Source organism: Thalassophryne amazonica, chromosome 23, assembly GCF_902500255.1.
Source record: "Thalassophryne amazonica chromosome 23, fThaAma1.1, whole genome shotgun sequence".
In the NCBI taxonomy this organism is placed as follows: Eukaryota; Metazoa; Chordata; class Actinopteri; order Batrachoidiformes; family Batrachoididae; genus Thalassophryne; species Thalassophryne amazonica.
The window spans coordinates 7,450,817-7,472,562 of record NC_047125.1 but is presented as its reverse complement, the minus strand read 5'-3'; the positions used below and the strand labels follow the sequence as shown (position 1 = coordinate 7,472,562).

At 45.2% G+C, this 21,746-nt stretch overlaps 2 protein-coding genes across 6 annotated transcripts in view; one reads left to right on the top strand and one right to left on the bottom strand.

Moving 5' to 3' along the window:
* The window catches only part of pelp1 (proline, glutamate and leucine rich protein 1), a 37,128-nt gene extending 28,762 nt beyond the window's left edge, over positions 1-8,366 (bottom strand). Inside the window, exons 1-2 of one of the 5 annotated variants that reach the window (XM_034164306.1) lie at positions 8,128-8,366; positions 996-1,060 (exon numbers count right to left, since the gene is read on the bottom strand). In XM_034164306.1, coding sequence (XP_034020197.1) covers positions 996-1,060; positions 8,128-8,268 — 206 coding nt within the window. In that variant the 5' untranslated portion in view covers positions 8,269-8,366. The remainder of the gene's footprint in view (positions 1-995; positions 1,061-8,127) is intronic. The other 4 variants (XM_034164309.1, XM_034164308.1, XM_034164307.1 and 1 more) reach the window with 4 other exon arrangements.
* On the top strand, positions 8,292-20,920 carry med11 (mediator complex subunit 11). The gene is made up of 3 exons (XM_034164310.1): positions 8,292-8,466; positions 10,584-10,714; positions 20,491-20,920. Exons 1-3 carry the CDS (start codon positions 8,397-8,399, stop codon positions 20,635-20,637), a joined length of 348 nt encoding a protein of 115 aa, XP_034020201.1. The 5' UTR covers positions 8,292-8,396; the 3' UTR covers positions 20,638-20,920.
* The last annotated feature ends 826 nt before the right edge of the window (positions 20,921-21,746 follow it).

Here is a 21,746-nt window from a genome sequence, read left to right as displayed (position 1 = left end):
ATTGACCCTATGTGTCTTTTTGCAAGGAATGTTTTCACAGTTTTTGCTCGATGGCAAGATGCATTATCATCTTGAAAAATGATTTCATCATCCCCAAATATCCTTTCAATTGATGGGATAAGAAAAGTGTCCAAGATATCAACGTAAACTTGTGCATTTATTGATGATGTAATGACAGCCATCTCCCCAGTGCCTTTACCTAACATGCAGCCCCATATCATCAATGACTGTGGAAATTTACATGTTCTCTTCAGGCAGTCATCTTTAGAAATCTTACTGGAACGGCACCAAACAAAAGTTCCAGCATCATCACCTTGCCCAATGCAGATTTGAGATTCATCACTGAATATGACTTTCATCCAGTCATCCACAGTCCACGATTGCATTTCCTTAGCCCATTGTAACCTTGTTTTTTTCTGTTTAGGTGTTAATGATCACGCAACATTGCGTGATGATTTACTCTCTTTTAAGAGTTTGATAATCCTCTCCTTTGTTTCAATTGACATCTCTCGTGTTGGAGCCATGATTCATGTCAGTCCACTTGGTGCAACAGCTCTCCAAGGTGTGATCACTCCTTTTTAGATGCAGACTAACGAGCAGATCTGATTTGATGCAGGTGTTAGTTTTGGGGATGAAAATTTACAGGGTGATTCCATAATTTATTCCTCAGAATTGACTGAGTCCATATTTTTTTCCCTCTGCTTGGTCTAAAAAAGTAACCGTTACTGACTGCCACAATTATTTTTCCTGATTTCTTATAGTGTTTCTTAAAGCCAGAAAGTTGCCATTTGAAATGACTTTAGTTTTGTGTCATGTCTGTGATCTGCTTTTTTTTCTACAAAATTAAACAACTGAATGAACATCCTCCGAGGCCGGTGATTCCATAATTATTGCCAGGGGTTCTATAATCCCTGTAAATATTGGTTTACAGACTTCTTAATGATTGACATATTATCATAAACAATATAAATCAAAGTAAATGTTTATTTGCTCACTTGGTCTTGCTCGAACCCAGTTTGGCATTGCTGAAACCCACAAGACCGCCAACAGTGCTAGAGCTCTGCAGATTAAAAAGGAAACACGTTAATCAGATAACAAAGAACAAGAACAAACAGAAGAAGAATGACAAGAATCAAATCACACAATTTTTGTTGAACAGCTAAACATTTTGGCTCCATACAAACTTACCACAAACAAATAAATTTGTTTAATTAATACCAATTAATACTTTGTCCATATCAAGCACATAACGGAATCACTTAATGCTGAGAAGAAAAAAAAAAGAAAAAAAAAAACAATTACGAGTCGCAACATGTAGAGGTTATGAGACGGGTTCACCCCACCACCCAATTTCATGAAATGACAAAAAAACAACAAAAAAACCCCATTATTTTTAAAAGATTACTTCTGATACGGCCTGCTTTCCGGCTGAGTGACTGTGAGGAAGCGTAGTTCTAAACAGAAGCCCCCTGTACACCACCAACCCGTTCACATCTCTAACCGTTTTTCCCCCACTCGGCGACACACCCGCCGAGGAACAAACTCTGGTTATTGGCGACTCTTTTGAGAAATGTGAAGTTAGCGACACCAGCAAGCATAGTCAAATGTCTTCCGGGGGCCAGAGCAGGCAACATTGAAGGAAATTTGAAACTGCTGGCTAAAGCTAAGCGTAAATTTGGTAAGATTGTAATTCACGTCGGCAATAATGACACCCGGTTACGCCAATCGGCGGTCACTAAAATTAATATTGAATCGGTGTGTAACTTTGCAAAAACAATGTCGGACTCTGTACTTTTCTCTGGGCCCCTCCCCAATCGGACCGGGAGTGACATGTTTAGCCGCATGTTCTCCCTGAATTGCTGGCTGTCTGAGTGGTATCCACAAAATGAGGTGAGCTTCATAGATAATAGGCAAAGCTTCTGGGGAAAACCTGGTCTTGTTAGGAGAGACGGCATCCATCCCACTTGGATGGAGCAGCTCTCATCTCTTGAAATCTGTCCAATTTTATTAAACTCTCCAAATCGTGACTATCCAGGTTTGGGACCAGGAAGCAGAGTTGTAAATATTAAATATGTATGTATTAAATATTAGGTCTCTCTCTCCTGTTAGTAAATTATATAATAATTGATCAACATATTGATTTATTCTGCCTTATAGAAATCTGGTTACAGCAGGATGAATATGTTAGTTTAAATGAGTCAACACCCCCGAGTCACACTAACTGTCAGAATGCTCGAAGCACGGGTCAAGGAGGAGGATTAGCAGCAATCTTCCACTCCAGCTTATTAATTAATCAAAAACCCAGACAGAGCTTTAACTCATTTGAAAGCTTGACTCTTAGTCTTGTCCATCCAAATTGGAAGTCCCAAAAAACAGTTTTATTTGTTATTATCTATCGTCCACCTGGTCGTTACTGTGAGTTTCTCTGTGAATTTTCAGACCTTTTGTCTGACTTAGTGCTTAGCTCAGATAAGATAATTATAGTGGGCGATTTTAACATCCACATAGATGCTGAGAATGACAGCCTCAACACTGCATTTAATCTATTGTTAGATTCAGTTGGCTTCGCTCAAAATGTAAATGAGTCCACCCACCACTTTAAGAAATTGAAGACTTAACAGTATTCCCTGAAAACCCCTTTTTGTCTGATCATTTCTTAATAACATTTACATTTACTTTAATGGACTACCCAGCAGTGGGGAATACGTTTCATTACAGTAGAAGTCTTTCTGAAAACGCTTTCTGAAAGAACAACCCCAGGTTTCTTTTTAGTACTGTAGCCAGGCTGACAAAGAGTCAGAGCTCTATTGAGCCACGTATTCCTTTAACTTTAACTAGTAATGACTTTCTTTGCAAATAAAATTTTAACTATTACAGAAAAAATTATTCATAACCATCCCAAAGACATATCTTTATGTTCGGCTGCTTTCAGTGATGCTGGTATTTGGTTAGACTCTTTTTCTCCGATTGTTCTGTCTGAGTTACTTTCATTAGTTACTTCCTCCAAATCAATCAATCAATTTTATTTATATAGCGCCAAATCAGTACGAAACAGTTGCCCCAAGGCGCTTTATATTGTAAGGCAAGGCCATACAATAATTACGTAAAAACCACAACGGTCAAAACGACCCCCTGTGAGCAAGCACTTGGCGACAGTGGGAAGGAAAAACTCCCTTTTAACAGGAAGAAACCTCCAGCAGAACCAGGCTCAGGGAGGGGCAGTCTTCTGCTGGGACTGGTTGGGGCTGAGGGAGAGAACCAGGAAAAAGACATGCTGTGGAGGGGAGCAGAGATCAATCACTAATGATTAAATGCAGAGTGGTGCATACAGAGCAAAAAGAGAAAGAAACACTCAGTGCATCATGGGAACCCCCCAGCAGTCTAAGTCTATAGCAGCATAACTAAGGGATGGTTCAGGGTCACCTGATCCAGCCCTAACTATAAGCTTTAGCAAAAAGGAAAGTTTTAAGCCTAATCTTAAAAGTAGAGAGGGTGTCTGTCTCCCTGATCCGAACTGGGAGCTGGTTCCACAGGAGAGGAGCCTGAAAGCTGAAGGCTCTGCCTCCCATTCTACTCTTACAAACCCTAGGAACTACAAGTAAGCCTGCAGTCTGAGAGCGAAGCGCTCTATTGGGGTGATATGGTACTATGAGGGCCCTAAGATAAGATGGGACCTGATTATTCAAAACCTTAAGTAAGAAGAAGAATTTTAAATTCTATTCTAGAATTAACAGGAAGCCAATGAAGAGAGACCAATATGGATGAGATATGCTCTCTCCTTCTAGTCCCTGTCAGTACTCTAGCTGCAGCATTTTGAATTAACTGAAGGCTTTTCAGGGAACTTTTAGGACAACCTGATAATAATGAATTACAATAGTCCAGCCTAGAGGAAATAAATGCATGAATTAGTTTTTCAGCATCACTCTGAGACAAGACCTTTCTAATTTGAGAGATATTGCGTAAATGCAAAAAAGCAGTCCTACATATTTGTTTAATATGCGCATTGAATGACATATCCTGATCAAAAATGACTCCAAGATTTCTCACAGTATTACTAGAGGTCAGGGTAATGCCATCCACAGTAAGGATCTGGTTAGACACCATGTTTCTAAGATTTGTGGGGCCAACTACAATAACTTCAGTTTTATCTGAGTTTAAAAGCAGGAAATTAGAGGTCATGCATGTCTTTATGTCTGTAAGACAATCCTGCAGTTTAGCTAATTGGTGTGTGTCCTCTGGCTTCATGGATAGATAAAGCTGGGTATCATCTGCGTAACAATGAAAATTTAAGCAATGCCGTCTAATAATACTGCCTAAGGGAAGCATGTATAAAGTGAATAAAATTGGTCCTAGCACAGAACCTTGTGGAACTCCATAATTAACCTTAGTCTGTGAAGAAGATTCCCCATTTACATGAACAAACTGTAATCTATTAGACAAATATGATTCAAACCACCGCAGCGCAGTGCCTATGGCATATCATCAACATGTCTGTTAGACCCCATTCCTACCAGGCTGCTCAAGGAAGCCCTACCGTTAATTAATGCTTCGATCTTAAATATGATCAATCTATCTTTCAATCTATATATCTAAACAGATCCTTACTCTGGATGGCATTACCCTGACCTCTAGTAATACTGTGAGAAATCTTGGAGTCATTTTTGATCAGGATATGTCCTTCAATGCGCATATTAAACAAATATGTAGGCCTGCTTTTTTGCATTTGCGCAATATCTCTAAAATAGGAAAGGTCTTGTCTCAGAGTGATGCTGAAAAACTAATTCATGCATTTATTTCTTCTAGGCTGGACTATTGTAATTCATTATTATCAGGTTGTCCTAAAAGTTCCCTGAAAAGCCTTCAGTTAATTCAAAATGCTGCAGCTAGAGTACTGACGGGGACTAGAAGGAGAGAGCATATTTCACCCATATTGGCCTCTCTTCATTGGCTCCCTGTTAATTCCCAAATAGAATTTAAAATTCTTCTTCTTACTTATAAGGTTTTGAATAATCAGGTCCCATCTTATCTTAGGGACCTCATAGTACCATATCACCCCAACCTCTGCTGGAGGTTTCTTCTTGTTAAAAGGGAGTTTTTCCTTCCCACTGTCACCAAGTGCTTGCTCATAGGGGTTCGTTTTGACCGTTGGGGTTTTTCTGTAATTATTGTATGGCTTTTGCCTTACAATATAAAGCGTCTTGGGGGCGACTGTTTGTTGTGATTTGGTGCTATATAAATAAAATTGATTGAATTGATTGATTGATATGGGTCGACTTAGAAAATTACACAGGAAGTTATCAAGTCAGATTTTGTGTGTCTTGGACTTCACGTTAACACATGCAAACACCACGGTGCTGTATATAGGCCATTCTCAAAAACTGAGCGATTATGTAAGAAGGAGACAAGTGAGGGGATCCACCAAGACACCAATGGCAAATATAAACTGTATGGCAATTCTGAAGGGGTTATACACATTTGTGGCTGGGGAAACTGTGCATGTTGCTTCTTGGTGGAGTAGAAGTAGAAAGGGATTTTCTGAAAATAGAACAATAATAAAACAAATAAATAAATTTCAGCTAGTTTTCCAGCAGGGACATGAGAAACTCGAGCTGGGATATGATCCATTTTCCTGTATGCAAATCCTTCTTTTTCTCCACTCCATCATGAAGCTGGACAATTGGTGATGCAACAAACAAAAGCTGCACTTTGCAGTTTCTCCAACCATAACCACAGAAGCCTATAACTCTTTCAGACCCGTCTTGGTGGCTTCCCTCACTAGTCTCGTTCTTGCATGGTTACTTTTTGAGAGCTGCCTACTTCAGACCCATTTTGTATTTGTTAATGATTGATGTAAATGAATGATGATGTAATGATCATGCTTCCATCCTATAATCTGTCTAATAAAAACTGGCTGTAAAAGGGACGATTTGTAATTAAAAACAGGATGTTGCTATTGATATGGTACAATATACAAACTGCAAATTGGTATTCGTAAGGCACCATTGTTTTTCAACCACCAAGCATAGTTCATGCACAACCCTTAACTTTAGAGCTTCAAATTCATCAACTACCCTTCAACACCATGATATCTCTCTTTATCTCATGATAAATCACAGCAGTGTATTGATACAATACATCCATATACTATAGATGTAGACAGAATCCTGCCAGTTGGAAGTTGTGATCACACTGTCAACAGTTTCACTTGAAGCTGGCGACAGGGTCACATAGTGTTGTTGGTACAGTTTTTCAGTCTATTATTATGGTTACAGAAGAGTTTAGGGTTAGTTTATATTATACAGGTTATATGGTCACATGACAACAGCTGGAAAATCAGACTGATGAATATTGTTCCAGCAACTTGAAAGATGGCCACGGCCTAAAAATAATCCTCATATTTAGTTTTTTCATTCATTTTCTGCTGCTTATCTGGGTCTGGATCGCAGTGGCTGGAGAACATGCAGCTCATCCCACCCTTCCCTATTCTCAGCCAAGTCCTTTAACTCCTCCTGGCGGATTCCAAGGCAGCTGGGAAACATAATCCCTCCAGTCTGTCCTGGGTCCTCCCCAGGGCCTCCTCCAACATAGGTGAAGAAAGACACATAATCAAGTCTTGCCTCCTGGCGCAGCTTTCTTCATCATAGCAATCTGTGGCATGACACCGGCATCCGAAAGCATCCGAAAAAGATCAGATGCAGCCCCAATCCATCTATCGAGCTCACGCTCCGTCTTACCCCAACTCACAAACAAGACCCAGAGATACTTGAACTCCTCCATGTGGGACAGTAAATCTCCCCTGATGCAAAGGGAAGCTTAATCTATGAAAACAGAGGGACTGTATTTTATAGATCCTGTAATTTTTCAATGGTTCGTGTGATATTTTTATGAAACCCCATGAATTAAAGCTAACATTCTATGAACTGGTTGCAGTTATGGCAGCTGTGCTGTAACCCTAAATCTATGCTTACGGCAGCTGCTGTAATTGATGTACTGTGACTCTGTGCTCGTTGCTAACTCCTTGTTAGTAGTTGTAAGCATCCCTGCTTGTCATGCAGGAGACCAGCTATACTAAAACACGAAATAAGAGCGAAATGGGAACTGACAATTACAAAATGGGGGTAAAATGTAACAAAATGGAGCAGACTGACCCAGACCGACTCCAAATATGAGTAAATTAAGTACTTTTTTTATTTATTTATTTTGTTGCATTGTGGAAATACGGAAATGCACTCCGTAGATGTACTCGGGGCAGGTGTGCCATCTGGTGTTCAAGAAATAAAACTTCAGCCACTGACCCAAGAATGGCCCTATTTATACGTACATAAAATATGTATATCATGAATAATATTTATTTGGTTATTTTATATTTGCCCCTGTTTCACCATTCTAAAGAGCTAATTTGTTAGAGCGAGAGACAGGGGGAGAACACTGTCTTTTTCTATAAAGTTTGTGCTTTTTCCCCCCAAGACCTGCTCTTTACAAAATGTACCGTAACTTTAGGCCCCATTTCATTACATTTTACCAACATTTCGCTTTTGTATTTTAGTATGGCCCTGGGAGACCAGGGTTCGATTCTCCGACAGGACTTTTTGTTTGGGTTTTTTTCCCCACTTCCTTCATATCAACCAACATTTCTTGTTTCAGTTATTCTTTTGGTTCAGATTTAGGTTATATGGGCTATTAGAGTGTCACATCACCACCATAACAGCCTACTAACACACACTTGCGGTTACCATAAGAAGTACATCCATATTCATTCATCTATTCACTTAAATTCCACTGTGGTGTATTGAGGCTGAGTTGACTGATACTTAATTGGTCCCAAGGCTGAGCCCTGTGGAGCCCCACACTAGTGTTTCTAAAGATTTAACACCAAAATCCAGTTTGTCTAAACCCTGACAGAGAGCAGTCAAGTAAACTGTTCTGCTCTGTAACAACACGGCAACATCACACCGTCTGACGTCAATCAGAACGTTAATTTATCATGTTTTACTGAAATGTGTCCAACACAACAGTTAAAGACAAACAGCAGCAGCGCGTCCAGATGTGAACAACAACAAAGCCCTGCAGCTAGGCTAACAACTAGCCTCCGAGCTACCGAGCCTCTGCAGCCGCAACAACTCTTACCTGCGCGACGAGCACGCCGTGTTCTCTGTAGCTGGCCAACAAAGCAGGTAAATATTCCGGACGCTGCTCCTTCAGAACGGACACTAAACCCTCCGTTAGCCGCACACCAGCTGCGCCATGCAGCCAACCCGACGTAGCCATCTTGCTTTAGCACCGAGTGTCGTCATCACGCTGCGACAACCTGACGTCACCACATTTAGTCGCGTTCTGCTCTGGTAAATGAATCTTAAAACTTTAAACCTGGTTTTGTTATAACTTTAGACGCCCTGATGGCTAACGAGCGGCTCAGAGCCCTGGAGGAGGTGGAAAAGGAGATCGCGATGATCCTGCAGTGTGCTGGTGAGCAACAACTAGCTTCTGTTTTTAAAATGTCAGTTATTTTATTCGTGAGAGATGTTGACCGGTTTCCCACGATGCACTGCGCGCCCATAGCAACCAGCAAGAAGGGGAAAACAAAGCATTGTTCAGTACTTCTTTTGTGACATTTCCGCCAATTAATCACGCTGCAAAAACGGGCCTTACCAAAATACGAAATGAAGCGAAACGGGGACTGATAATTACGAAATGGTGGTAAAATGTAACAAAATGGAGCAAAAACGGGTCCATTGTTGGGTCAGTGGCTGAAGTTTCAGCTCTTGATCACCAGATGACACACTCGCCCTGAGTACATTTACCATTTTGGGGACTGAGCGCATTTTCGCATTTCCAAAATGCCAAAAAAAATAATAAAAATAAAGTACTTAATTTACTCATAATTGGAGTCAAGCTGGGTAAATTGTAGTACCCCATTTTACTCCATTTCGTTACATTTTACCCCCATTTCGTAATTATCAGTCCCCATTTTGATCCATTTTGTTACATTTATTCCATTTCTTATTTTAGTATTCGGTGCTTCGCAGTTTTGAATCTCGCGCCGTTTGGCAGTTGTGACTCACGCGAGAGGTCAGTTTCAGCAGAGTTCAGGTTTAGGGCACAATGTTAACTAACACAACTCGTGAAAAGTGGACAACAAGACAACATTGGGGCATGGCAGAAGTTCATCACAGGTGCTACACCTCTTCTAGATAACTTTCTCAACTTGAGAGAACGTGTCATCATCATAATCGCTCGTGAACTTGCTGAATCACATTCACCATTCACTCGCCATTCACAGCTTCACTTTGCCATTGTTTACATGAACTGTGAGAGGCTAGAAGTCTGCTGGCACCGCAGTGCATTCTGGGAAGCATAAGGGGATTATGAGAAACATTAAAATACTGAATAGCCAGCAAAAATGGTTGCACCAACATTTTGCTGAAAGTGGAAAATCTGTGATTGAACGAAACAACTGAACAGGAAAGAAGAAAGAAAAGGCTTCATGCAATTGGAATCTCACACTAGCTAGCATGAATTGATGATGAGCTAAATCAGGTAATTGTTACATTGGCCAATATGTTTCACAGAAGGGATGTCGTTGACCCACATTCTGCCTTTGCTCATGAATATTTTGACCTTTTTACATGAACTCCTCACCAACATATTCGTAGCAGCATTATTTTTGCCAATATGAAAACTTTTGTTTTACTGAATAACCAAGGCAGAAAAAACCTACTGGGTGTCGGAAATGGGCTATTCTCTTGTTCAGCAGAGGGCACTCCAATGGCAATGTTTACAATGGCGTCAAGCATAGCTGGGACCCATATCACCCCTTAGTCACATTTTCCACAAGAGACAGGGGCAAAGCGACCAGCTGCCACTCATTTTTAATCAGAGTGGGGGTTTTACAGTGACAGGTGACAAGTGTTCACCATGCTGCCAGATAGGTGGGGCCAAAATAGATAAGAAGTTTGTTTGAAGCAAATGCTAAGCGATGTGACATGGCAATTGCTACTCTGAGTGATAGCAGTGTGGTTAGTTATTGGTTATATTTATAATTCTGAATAATAAAGTTCATGCTTAAACTGTAAGACATCAAGCCTTATTTACATTTTTGTCCTAAGGGTTTGATAATAAAATATTAGGAATTATTGCCATATTTAATGTATATATCAGCAGATATATTGGTAAAAAATTTACTCCCTAATATCTGTTGTTTTGGTTAAAAAATTCCACTTGTGCTGGGTTGCTACATAAGTCACCTGACTGTGACAATATGCCATCTGTGTCAAAGGTGAAGGCCTCAAGTGACAGTCAAAGCACATTTATTGACTATTTTTAATTCCTCCTTTAGACGGGGCAGTCCCATGAGTCTGTCATGCTCATTACGGCTTTCAATGGTCCTGCTCTGATCGAGCCTACCCAGAGAATTATGGTTTGTCCATTATTTCTTCATCCTGTTGAGAACGTGAATGGATATGACAGTCTCATGGAACTGACCACCAATAGAATGTGCAATGATGCGTTTAAAATTATGTTTTTGACGCCATGACAATGTCTGGATTTAAAACTGTAATATTGTTCTGTGGCTGTCTTACCAGGTAATATTGTCTTGGAGCTGTCCAAAGACAAGCACAATGCCGGTCACCTGGACAGACAGCTGGTCCAGTTCCAGAGCTCCGTCAACCGAGTGGAGAGCGAACTGAGCGGCCAGATCCGCTATCTCACACAGGTTAAAGACAGGAAAACATTTCCAGACTGACAATACTTTTTATGGGAATAAAACCCCCAAGAACCATTAAACGGATCGTATTTGTTAGGATTTGACAGCAGTTATCTTAATTAATGATGATTTATCCTCACCACTAGTTAAAGATTGACACACATGATTTAGTTCAGTGAAACAAAATTCCTTCACATTTAGTGCATCACTTTCAATGCTTTAAGGTTTATTAAATTAGTACATAGTCAAATTATCAAATCAAATCATAGCGCCAAATCACAACAAACAGTTGCCCCAAGGCGCTTTATATTGTAAGGCAAAAGCCATACAATAATTACAGAAAAACCCCAACGGTCAAAACGACCCCCTGTGAGCAAGCACTTGGCGACAGTGGGAAGGAAAAACTCCCTTTTAACAGGAAGAAACCTCCAGCAGAACCAGGCTCAGGGAGGGGCAGTCTTCTGCTGGGACTGGTTGGGGCTGAGGGAGAGAACCAGGAAAAAGACATGCTGTGGAAGAGAGCAGAGATCAATCACTAATGATTAAATGCAGAGTGGTGCATACAGAGCAAAAAGAGAAAGAAACACTCAGTGCATCATGGGAACCCCCCAGCAGTCTAAGTCTATAGCAGCATAACTAAGGGATGGTTCAGGGTCACCTGATCCAGCCCTAACTATAAGCTTTAGCAAAAAGGAAAGTTTTAAGCCTAATCTTAAAAGTAGAGAGGGTGTCTGTCTCCCTGATCCGAATTGGGAGCTGGTTCCACAGGAGAGGAGCCTGAAAGCTGAAGGCTCTGCCTCCCATTCTACTCTTACAAACCCTAGGAACTACAAGTAAGCCTGCAGTCCGAGAGCGAAGCGCTCTATTGGGGTGATATGGTACTATGAGGTCCCTAAGATAAGATGGGACCTGATTATTCAAAACCTTATAAGTAAGAAGAATAATTTTAAATTCTATTCTAGAATTAACAGGAAGCCAATGAAGAGAAGCCAATATGGGTGAAATATGCTCTCTCCTTCTAGTCCCCGTCAGTACTCTAGCTGCAGCATTTTGAATTAACTGAAGGCTTTTCAGGGAACTTTTAGGACAACCTGATAATAATGAATTACAATAGTCCAGCCTAGAGGAAATAAATGCATGAATTAGTTTTTCAGCATCACTCTGAGACAAGACCTTTCTAATTTTAGAGATATTGCACAAATGCAAAAAAGCAGTCCTACATATTTGCTTAATATGCGCATTAAAGGACATATCCTGATAAAAAATGACTGTACAAATGTAAAAATGACTGTAAAAATGACTATACTGACAGTTAGAAATATACATTACATTAGATTAGATAGAACTTCATTGATCTCTTGGGAAGACTCCTTCAGGGAAAGCATTGTATAGCAGCGCACAGGGTAAGAAGCACACAGAGCATCAAAAGTGAAAGTAAAAAAGAAAATCAGTTTGCAAATAGAAATACAAATACACAGTATAAATACCAGACATACTGATCAATACTGGTTTACTGGCTACTACTGTTCCTCTCATTCCCGACCTCTGTCTTCCTGTTACTCCTCCTGCTCCTCCACATACAGTATGCCTAATGATTAGTTGAATGTGACTTAGCCAGTTTCACCTTGACCATTGACTTTTAAGGACAGTCCAGATATTTGCAACAGAGTTGAAATCAGTACTTTGAGACGTATATCTGTATATTTGTTTGGGGTCAGTGTTCTGATGGGATGCTTGATTATGTCCAAATTTCAACTTTTTAGCTGACGATCTGAGGTTTTACTAAAGAAATTCAGAAGTAGGTTCTTGCCCTTCGTTATTTCATCCACATTGTGGAATGCACCAGTTCAACTGATAACCAAACACGCTTAGAGCCTGAATCTACCACCACTCTGCTTCATGGTTGGTCCAGTGTTCTTGGGGTTGAACACCTCAACTTTACTCCTCCAAAGTAAATATTCCCAGCCACTCTACCTGTCTGTGTTCTTGGAGAAGACACTTAACCCTCTGGGTTCGATGTCGTCATATACGACGGCTAAGACCAAGCTTTACTAAATTATAAATAACTTTTGAATGATATGAGATAGAAACTTACTTTTTGTTTTGCTGAAAAGTTAACTCCGCGGACGTTCGAGCCAGCCATCGGCCATCTTTGTACTCCTCATAGAAGCTGTGTGATGATGTGCACAATGTGAGTGTCCAATCAGAATTGGTTCACTGTCACATAGTTTTCCAAAATCCAATCGTAGGGCAGATTTCCCTCACATGAAATCCAAAGATCGTTTTCAGGAGTGATGTGTTACTAGTTGGCCCGTTTGAATAGCCCCCTGGGTGCTCCAATGAGTACATACTATTAGTACATACTCAGTGCGCCCTGCGCCATTACACACAGCGATCAGTGAAAGCAGCACCAGACGAGAGCCTCTGATGACAATCTCACATGCTCAAACAAAGAGTGTGTAACTATCAGGATTGCTCCACTAGTTTGCATGTGAATGTTACTGGATAACTCTGTTGCTTTCTCTGTGTAAAGCACTGTTTACCATATCAATTGACAACAAAACGCATAGACCATTTTGTATATAGTGTTCAAAATGTGCATTTGTGTTTATTCTTTGAACCTTTTTGTTGTTCAGTCTTTCACACAAGACCTCAAATTACCTTTATAAAGTGTCAAAACAGTTATTTATTGTTGTTGTTGTGTGGGCCGCCAGAAGAGGAGGTACTGCTGGCCCACCACCAGAGGGCGCCCTGCCTGAAGTGCGGGCTTCAGGCACGAGAGGGCGCTGCCGCCATGGACACAGCCGGGGGTGACAGCTGTCGCTCATTACCTCTTGACAGCTGTCACCCATCTACTCAACATTATCTCACTCCATAAAGACCAGACGTCATCTCCACCTCGTTGCCGAGATATCATACTTCATAGGAGGTACTACTCTCAGCCTTTTTTTGAGATTTATAAATCTGTGATTGTGAGTGTTTGCAGGAGAACCGGTCGTTTTGGTGGAGGCTGTGCATGACGGCGCTCCTTTTCCTCTGAGACCACTGCAACGTGTTGAGTGAGAGGTGGAGGTGGCATTCCCACCGTTGTTGTTACTGGTGTACACACACCCACACTTGACTGTACTTTGTTCTTCGCCAGCAGTACCAGATCCGACAGTCGGGGACGGTGATCACCTGGGAATTCGGGACTTGACGGCTCCAGTATTCACCAGGTTCTGGGGCGGCGGAAATCGTGTGGTTCCGGCTCTTCTCAGGACAGACGTCTTCTATCCTCGAGCCTGCCCACACCTCACCTCTGTGTATTGACTGTTATGATATTCTGTGATTGTCCGTATGTTCGTTGTGCACATTCACAACATTAAATTGTTATATTTTGGCTCATCTATTGACCGTTCATTTGCGCCCCCTGTTGTGGGTCCGTGTCACTACACTTTCCCAACAGTTGTGAAAGTGTAGTGACACGGACCCACAACAGGGGGCGTAAATGAACGGTCAATAGATGAGCCAAAAAGTAACAATTTAATGTTGTGAAATGTGCACAACGAAATACAGACAATCTCAGAATATAATTACAGTCAAATCACAAAGGTGACGTGTGGGCAGGCTCGAGGATAGAAGACGTGTGTCCTGAGAAGAGCCGGAACCACACGATTTCCGCCGCCTCCGAACCTGGTGAATACTGGAGCCGCCAAGTCCCGAATTCCCAGGTGATCACCGTCCCCGACTGTTGGATCTGGTACTGCTGGCGAGAACAAAGACAGTCAAGTGTAGGTGTGTGCACACCCAGTAACAATAACGGTGGGAATGCCACCTCCACCTCTCACTCAATATGTAGCAGAGTACCGCAGTGATCCCTCAGAGGAAAAGAGTGCCGTCCTGCACTCACTCAGCCTCCACAGGAAGAGGGACCGGTACTCCTGCAAACACTCACAATATACAGCTTATTAGTAACACAAATAGCTGAGGATATTACCTCCAATGAAGTACGATATCTCGGCAACGAGGTGGAGATGACGTCTGGTCTTTGTGGAGTGAGATGATGTTGAGTAGATGGGTGACAGCTGTCAAGAGATAATGAGTGACAGCTGTCACCCCCGGCTGTGTCCGTGGCGGCAGCGCCCTCTCGGGCCTGAAGCCCGCACTTCAGGCAGGGCGCCCACTGGTGGTGGGCCAGCAGTACCTCCTCTTCTGGCGGCCCACACACAACAGGACCCCCCCCTCAACGGGCGCCTCCTGGCGCCCGACCAGGCTTGTTCGGGTGACGGTGGTAGAAGTCGGCCAGGAGGGCCGGATCCAGGATGAAGCTCCTCTTCACCCAGGAGTGTTCTTCGGGTCCATACCCCTCCCAGTCCACCAAGTACTGGAACCCCCGGCCCATCCGACGGACGTCCAGGAGCCGGCGCACCGTCCAAGCCGGCTCCCCGTCGATGATCCGAGCAGGAGGCGGTGCCGGTCCGGGAGCACAGAGGGGTGAGGTGTGGTGAGGCTTGATTCGTGAAACGTGAAAAACCGGATGGATCCGCAGTGAAGCCGGGAGTTGGAGCTTCACTGCGGCAGGACTGAGGACTTTGAGGATCTTGAATGGTCCGATATAGCTGTCCTGAAGTTTCGGGGAGTCCACCTGGAGGGGGATGTCCTTTGTGGAAAGCCACACCTCCTGCCCGGGCTGGTAAGCAGGGGCCGGGGATCGCCGGCGGTCTGCATGGGTCTTCGCCCTCGTCCGGGCCTTCAACAAGGCAGAACGGGTGGAGCGCCACACCTGACGGCACTTCTGCAGGTGGGCCTGGACCGAGGGCACACTGACCTCTCCCTCCACCACGGGAAACAACGGGGGCTGATACCCCAAACACACCTCAAATGGGGAGAGGCCGGTGGCAGAGGACACCTGGCTGTTATGCGCATACTCGATCCAGGCCAGATGTTTACTCCAGGCCGTCGGGTGTGCGGACGTTACACAGCGTAGAGCTTGCTCCAACTCCTGATTGGCCCGTTCTGCCTGTCCATTGGTCTGCGGATGATACCCGGACGAGAGGCTCACAGTAGCCCCCAGTTCCCAGCAGAAGCTCCTCCAGACGTGTGAGGAGAACTGGGGACCACGATCTGAGACGATGTCGGTGGGTATCCCATGCAGACGGACGACGTGGTGGACCAGGAGGTCTGCTGTCTCCTGGGCTGTTGGGAGCTTCGGGAGGGCCACGAAGTGGGCTGCCTTGGAGAATCGGTCCACTATCGTGAAGATGGTGGTGTTGCCCTGGGACGGCGGGAGGCCCGTGACGAAATCCAGGCCGATGTGGGACCAGGGGCGATGAGGCACAGATAATGGCTGGAGAAGTCCTTGGGACCTTTTATGGTCTGCCTTGCCCCTGGCACAGGTGGTGCAGGCCTGGATGTACTCCCGGACGTCGGTCTCCATAGACGCCCACCAGAAGCGCTGCCGGACAACTGCACCGGTTCTTCGGACCTGTTCCTGGGTCCGGGCTCTGTGCCAGGGCCTCCCGGACGATCTTCTCCACGTCCCAGGTGAGGGTGGCCACGATAGTGGTCTCAGGCAGGATGGGCTGTGGTGGATCCGACAGTGCAGTCTTGACCTCCTCTTCGTGTACCCGGGACAAGGCATCCGACCTCTGGTTCTTGGTCCCGGGGCGATAAGTGATCCGGAAGTCAAAACGCCCGAAGAACAGTGACCAGCGGGCTTGCCTGGGGTTCAGCCGCTTGGCGGTCCTGATATACTCCAGGTTCCGATGGTCAGTGAAAACCGTGAACGGCCCAGACGCTCCCTCCAACAGGTGTCTCCACTCTTCAAGAGCCTCTTTCACCGCAAGGAGTTCTCGATTGCCGACTTCATAGTTCCGTTCAGCCGGGGTCAACCTGCGTGAAAAGTAGGCACACGGGTGAAGAACCTTATCGGTCTCTCCGCTCTGGGATAGCACGGCTCCTATCCCTGAGTCAGAGGCATCCACTTCAACCACGAACTGGTGGCTAGGGTCGGGCTGCACCAAAACTGGCGCAGTAGAGAACCGTCGATTCAACTCCTTGAACGCGGCTTCGCACCGATCCGACCAGGTGAAGGGGACTTTTGGAGAGATCAGAGCTGTCAGGGGGCTAACTACCTGACTGTAGCGCTTAATGAACCTCCTATAGAAATTAGCGAAGCCGAGGAACTGTTGCAGCTTCCTACGGCTTGTTGGTTGGGTCCAATCTCTCACCGCCGCAACCTTGGCCGGATCAGGGGCGACGGAGTTAGAGGAGATGATAAACCCCAGGAAGGACAAAGACGTGCGGTGAAACTCGCACTTTTCGCCCTTCACAAACAGTCGGTTCTCTAATAACCGCTGCAGGACCTGACGTACATGCTGGACATGGATCTCAGGATCCGGAGAAAAGATGACAATATCGTCCAGATATACGAAGATGAATCGGTGCAGGAAGTCCCGCAAGACGTCGTTAACCAAGGCTTGGAACGTCGCAGGGGCGTTGGTGAGGCCGAACGGCATGACCAGGTACTCAAAGTGACCTAATGGGGTGTTAAATGCCGTCTTCCATTCGTCTCCCTTCCGGATCCGAACCAGGTGATGCGCATTTCTAAGATCCAGCTTAGTAAAGATTTTGGCTCCATGCAGGGGGGTGAACACGGAATCCAACAATGGCAACGGGTATCGGTTGCGAACCGTAATCTCATTCAGCCCCCTGTAATCAATGCATGGACGGAGTCCTTCATCTTTCTTGCCCACAAAAAAGAAACCTGCCCCCATCGGGGAGGTGGAGTTCCGGATCAGCCCGGCAGCTAATGAGTCCCGGATGTAGGTCTCCATTGATTCGCGCTCAGGTCGTGAGAGGTTGTACAGCCTGCTGGACGGGAACTCAACGCCTGGAACCAAATCAATGGCACAATCGTACGGATGGTGTGGGGGAAGGGTGAGTGCCAGATCCTTGCTGAAGACGTCAGCAAGATCGTGGTACTCAACCGGCACTGCCGTCAGATTGTAGGGACTTTGACCTCCTCCTTAGCCTGTAAACCGGGAGGAACCGAGGATCCTAAACACACCCGATGGCAGGTTTTGCTCCACTGAACCACCAACCCAGACGGCCAATCAATCCGGGGATTGTGCTTCAACATCCATGGAAAGCCCAAAATCACGCGGGAGGTAGAAGGAGTTACAAAAAACTCAATCTCCTCCCGATGGTTTCCAGACACCACCAGAGTTACTGGTTGTGTCTTGTGTGTGATTAAAGGGAGGAGGGTGCCATCTAGTGCCCGCACCTGCAATGGCGAAGGAAGCGCCACCAGAGGGAGCCCTACCTCCCTTTCCCATCTGCTGTCTAGCAAATTCCCTTCTGACCCCGTGTCCACCAGTGCTGGGGCTTGAAGGGTTAAATCCCCGCTCAGGATTGTAACTGGGAGTCGTGTGGCAATCTGTGTGTGTCTCACGTGAATGTTTTGACCCCCCCTTAGCCCAGTCTCTGAGGGCGGTTGTTGTTGTGGCCGTTTGGGGCAGTTTTTCTGTGTGTGCTCCTTTGAGCTGCAGAGAAAACACTCCCTGCGGATCAGCCTCCTCATTTTGGCCCTGTGCGTTTCCCTATCAACGTCAGCAGGGGGAGCTGTTGCCCCACAGAGCGCTGCGGCTGTGGAGCATGGGGAGGGCGGCCCCTTTTCGAACCCGGAAGGGAGAGGGGCGGCGCCTATCCGGCCACGTCCTTCGCCTCGCTCCCGACGGCGTTCCTCCAACCGATTGTCTAATCGTATAACGAGATCGATAAGCCCATCTAAATCCCGCGTTTCCTCCTTAGCTACCAGATGCTCCTTCAGGACAAACGACAGTCTGTTTATGAAGGCGGCGCGGAGCGCAACGTTATTCCAGCCGGACCTCGCAGCCGCGATGCGGAAGTCGACTGCATATTCGGCTGCACACCGGCGCCCCTGTCGCATTGACAGCAGCATTGTTGAAGCGGTCTCTCCTCTGTTAGGGTGCTCAAACACTGTTCTGAACTCCCCCACAAACCCAGTGTATGCTGATAACAACCGTGAGTTCTGTTCCCAGAGCGCCGTAGCCCAGGCGCGTGCCTTACCCCGAAGCAGAGCAATCACATAAGCTATTTTACTAGCATCTGACGCGTACATGACGGGACGTTGTGCGAAGACGAGCGAACACTGCATGAGAAAGTCCGCGCACGTCTCCACACAACCTTCGTACGGCTCAGGAGGGCTTATGTATGCTTCAGGGGATGGTGGGAGGGGTTGTTGAACCACCACTGGAACGTTCATATCCTGCACAGGGTCGGCAGGAGGAGGAGCTGCAGCAGCGCCCTGAGCGCTCGCCGCCATCTGCGCGGAGAGAGCCTCCACCCTGCGGTTCAGGAGGATGTTTTGCTCGGTCATTTGATCCAACCGAGCCGTAAAGGTGGTGAGAATGTGCTGCAGCTCACCAATCACGCCTCCTGCAGACGCCTGCGCTCCCTGCTCTCCCATTGGTCGTTCAACAGTCGGGTGACGCCCCTCGGAGTCCATGACGCTGGCTGAGATATCCTGTTGTGAAAGTGTAGTGACACAGACCCACAACAGGGGGCGTAAATGAACGGTCAATAGATGAGCCAAAAAGTAACAATTTAATGTTGTGAAATGTGCACAACGAAATACAGACAATCTCAGAATATAATTACAGTCAAATCACAAAGGTGACGTGTGGGCAGGCTCGAGGATAGAAGACGTCTGTCCTGAGAAGAGCTGGAACCACACGATTTCCGCCGCCTCCGAACCTGGTGAATACTGGAGCCGCCAAGTCCCGAATTCCCAGGTGATCACCGTCCCCGACTGTTGGATCTGGTACGGCTGGCGAGAACAAAGACAGTCAAGTGTAGGTGTGTGCACACCCAGTAACAATAACGGTGGGAATGCCACCTCCACCTCTCACTCAATATGTAGCAGAGTACCGCAGTGATCCCTCAGAGGAAAAGAGTGCCGTCCTGCACTCACTCAGCCTCCACAGGAAGAGGGACCGGTACTCCTGCAAACACTCACAATATACAGCTTATTAGTAACACAAATAGCTGAGGATATTACCTCCAATGAAGTACGATATCTCAGCAACGAGGTGGAGATGACGTCTGGTCTTTATGGAGTGAGATGATGTTGAGTAGATGGGTGACAGCTGTCAAGAGATAATGAGTGACAGCTGTCACCCCCGGCTGTGTCCGTGGCGGCAGCGCCCTCTCGTGCCTGAAGCCCGCACTTCAGGCAGGGCGCCCACTGGTGGTGGGCCAGCAAGTACCTCCTCTTCTGGCGGCCCACACACAACAATTTATTATAGTTTGCTGTGTGTTTGAATAAATGTGTGTGGAAAATTATTTTTCGCTTTATTTTTTCCTTGCCTATTTTTGATTGTAAACCTTTATTACACTTATAAAACACAACAAAAACATATATATTCTGAAAGCACAGGTTGTTGCTGAAAAAAAGAGACGTAAAACTTGATTGTGGGATGCAGGGAGAGCTGTTAACAGCAATAATAAAACATTTATGCCAGGCGAGTGAACTGTCCAAAAAATGCCCTCAGACCCCAGAGGGTTAATTGCATTGTCCCAGTCCTTCCAGCTGTAAATGGGTTTCGGCCGTGGCTGGGAAAGTAACCTATGTCAGACTGATGTCCTTTCCAGGGACAGTCCTAGATGTTCATCCGCTTCAAGTGGCTATGCATAAAAAGTGGTCCAGATTTGTGAAACACAACTTGTAGGCAGTTTGTTAAAGTTATTGTGACCAGGAGAATAACATTCTGTCCTTTCTCCAGGTAGCTACAGGCCAGCCTCATGAAGGTTCCACTTACTCAGCCAGAAAGGACTGTCAGATGGCCTTGAACCGAGCTGAGTATGCCAAGGTGAAACTGGCAGACCTGGGACGGACCTGTGAGGTGATGCTGGACCAGCAGCAGACATAATCCAGAGGAGCGTGCTGGCCTGTGGGCAGTGCTCTTGTATGTGACTGTGTCCACGTCATGATGGACTTCTAGAACCACCAGTAATCTGAAAATGGACAGTTTGTAAAATGCTTTGTATTTCTAAGTTCATTCTGGCATTCAGTGCTGATTTTTTTTAAAATCTGAATTCTGCACAAGTTTCTTAGATATTCCAATAAAATATTTTTACACAGGGTAACAGCAATAAGAAGTCGTGGTTTGAGGCTTCAGGGTCGAGCCACACGGCCGCTGGCCTCTGGTAAACCAGAGCACAGGTTCCCCAATGTGGATGATATTATGTCTATCTACTTTGTCTTAGTCGTATCTCTGCCACTCCCCCGTTAAAGAGATAAGAGAGCAGTGCACAGAAAACATATGAGGGCAGAAGAGAATCAGAGGCACTGGGCATAGACCATGCAAGAAACAGCAATGTTCGGAAAATGAAAGAACCCGCTGTTGAATTGCGCATCACTTATGCCAGGGGTGAAGATATCAGAACCCACCAGTCAACATAAAGAAAAGTACTCGTCATTGTACATACATACAACAAATAAAGCTGCAGTCGCCTTGGTGTCCACCAGATTTAGTCTTTAAAAATCAAAGAAACTTGTTTCGGACCCAAAATTTCCACTTGTGCCAGGTTGCTGCATAGGACTTAAAAACCACACGTTGAGAGAGTGATAGAGAGGGAAGGAAGAAGTGTCTGCATCAGCTACATTCATATGAAAGCTGTTTTGTGGTAGTCAGACTATGGCTGAGGGCTAATCAAGAATTTGGGCAAATTTTCTGTCTTTGTCCCCCAGTCCTCTGAGGTAAATTTTCATCCAACTGGATGAAAATTTATCTCGGAGGACTGGGGGATGATGACCAACCGCTAAATTGTCCTTAAAGGGCTGGTTTTGGGAAAGCTTATGGGATGTGATAGTCTAGTGGTTATCGTGGTGCGGCTTAGCTAAAATTTCCATAAAAATTGTTCATTTTGTGATAAAAGCATGGAATTTGGCACACATATTCTAAATTAACTAATGTTTATTTTCAGATATGGAGCCATCCTGGAGCTGACCTAATGAGCTACAGGGGTCAATAAAGAA

Excerpts from the sequence above, each read along its gene's own strand:
- med11 (XM_034164310.1), top strand. The coding sequence starts at position 8,397 with ATGGCTAACGAGCGGCTCAGAGCCCTGGAGGAGGTGGAAAAGGAGATC. Across the intron at positions 8,467-10,583 it reads GATGATCCTGCAGTGTGCTG|GTAATATTGTCTTGGAGCTG; the intron begins GTGAGCAACAAC and ends CTGTCTTACCAG. Across the intron at positions 10,715-20,490 it reads AGATCCGCTATCTCACACAG|GTAGCTACAGGCCAGCCTCA; the intron begins GTTAAAGACAGG and ends TCCTTTCTCCAG.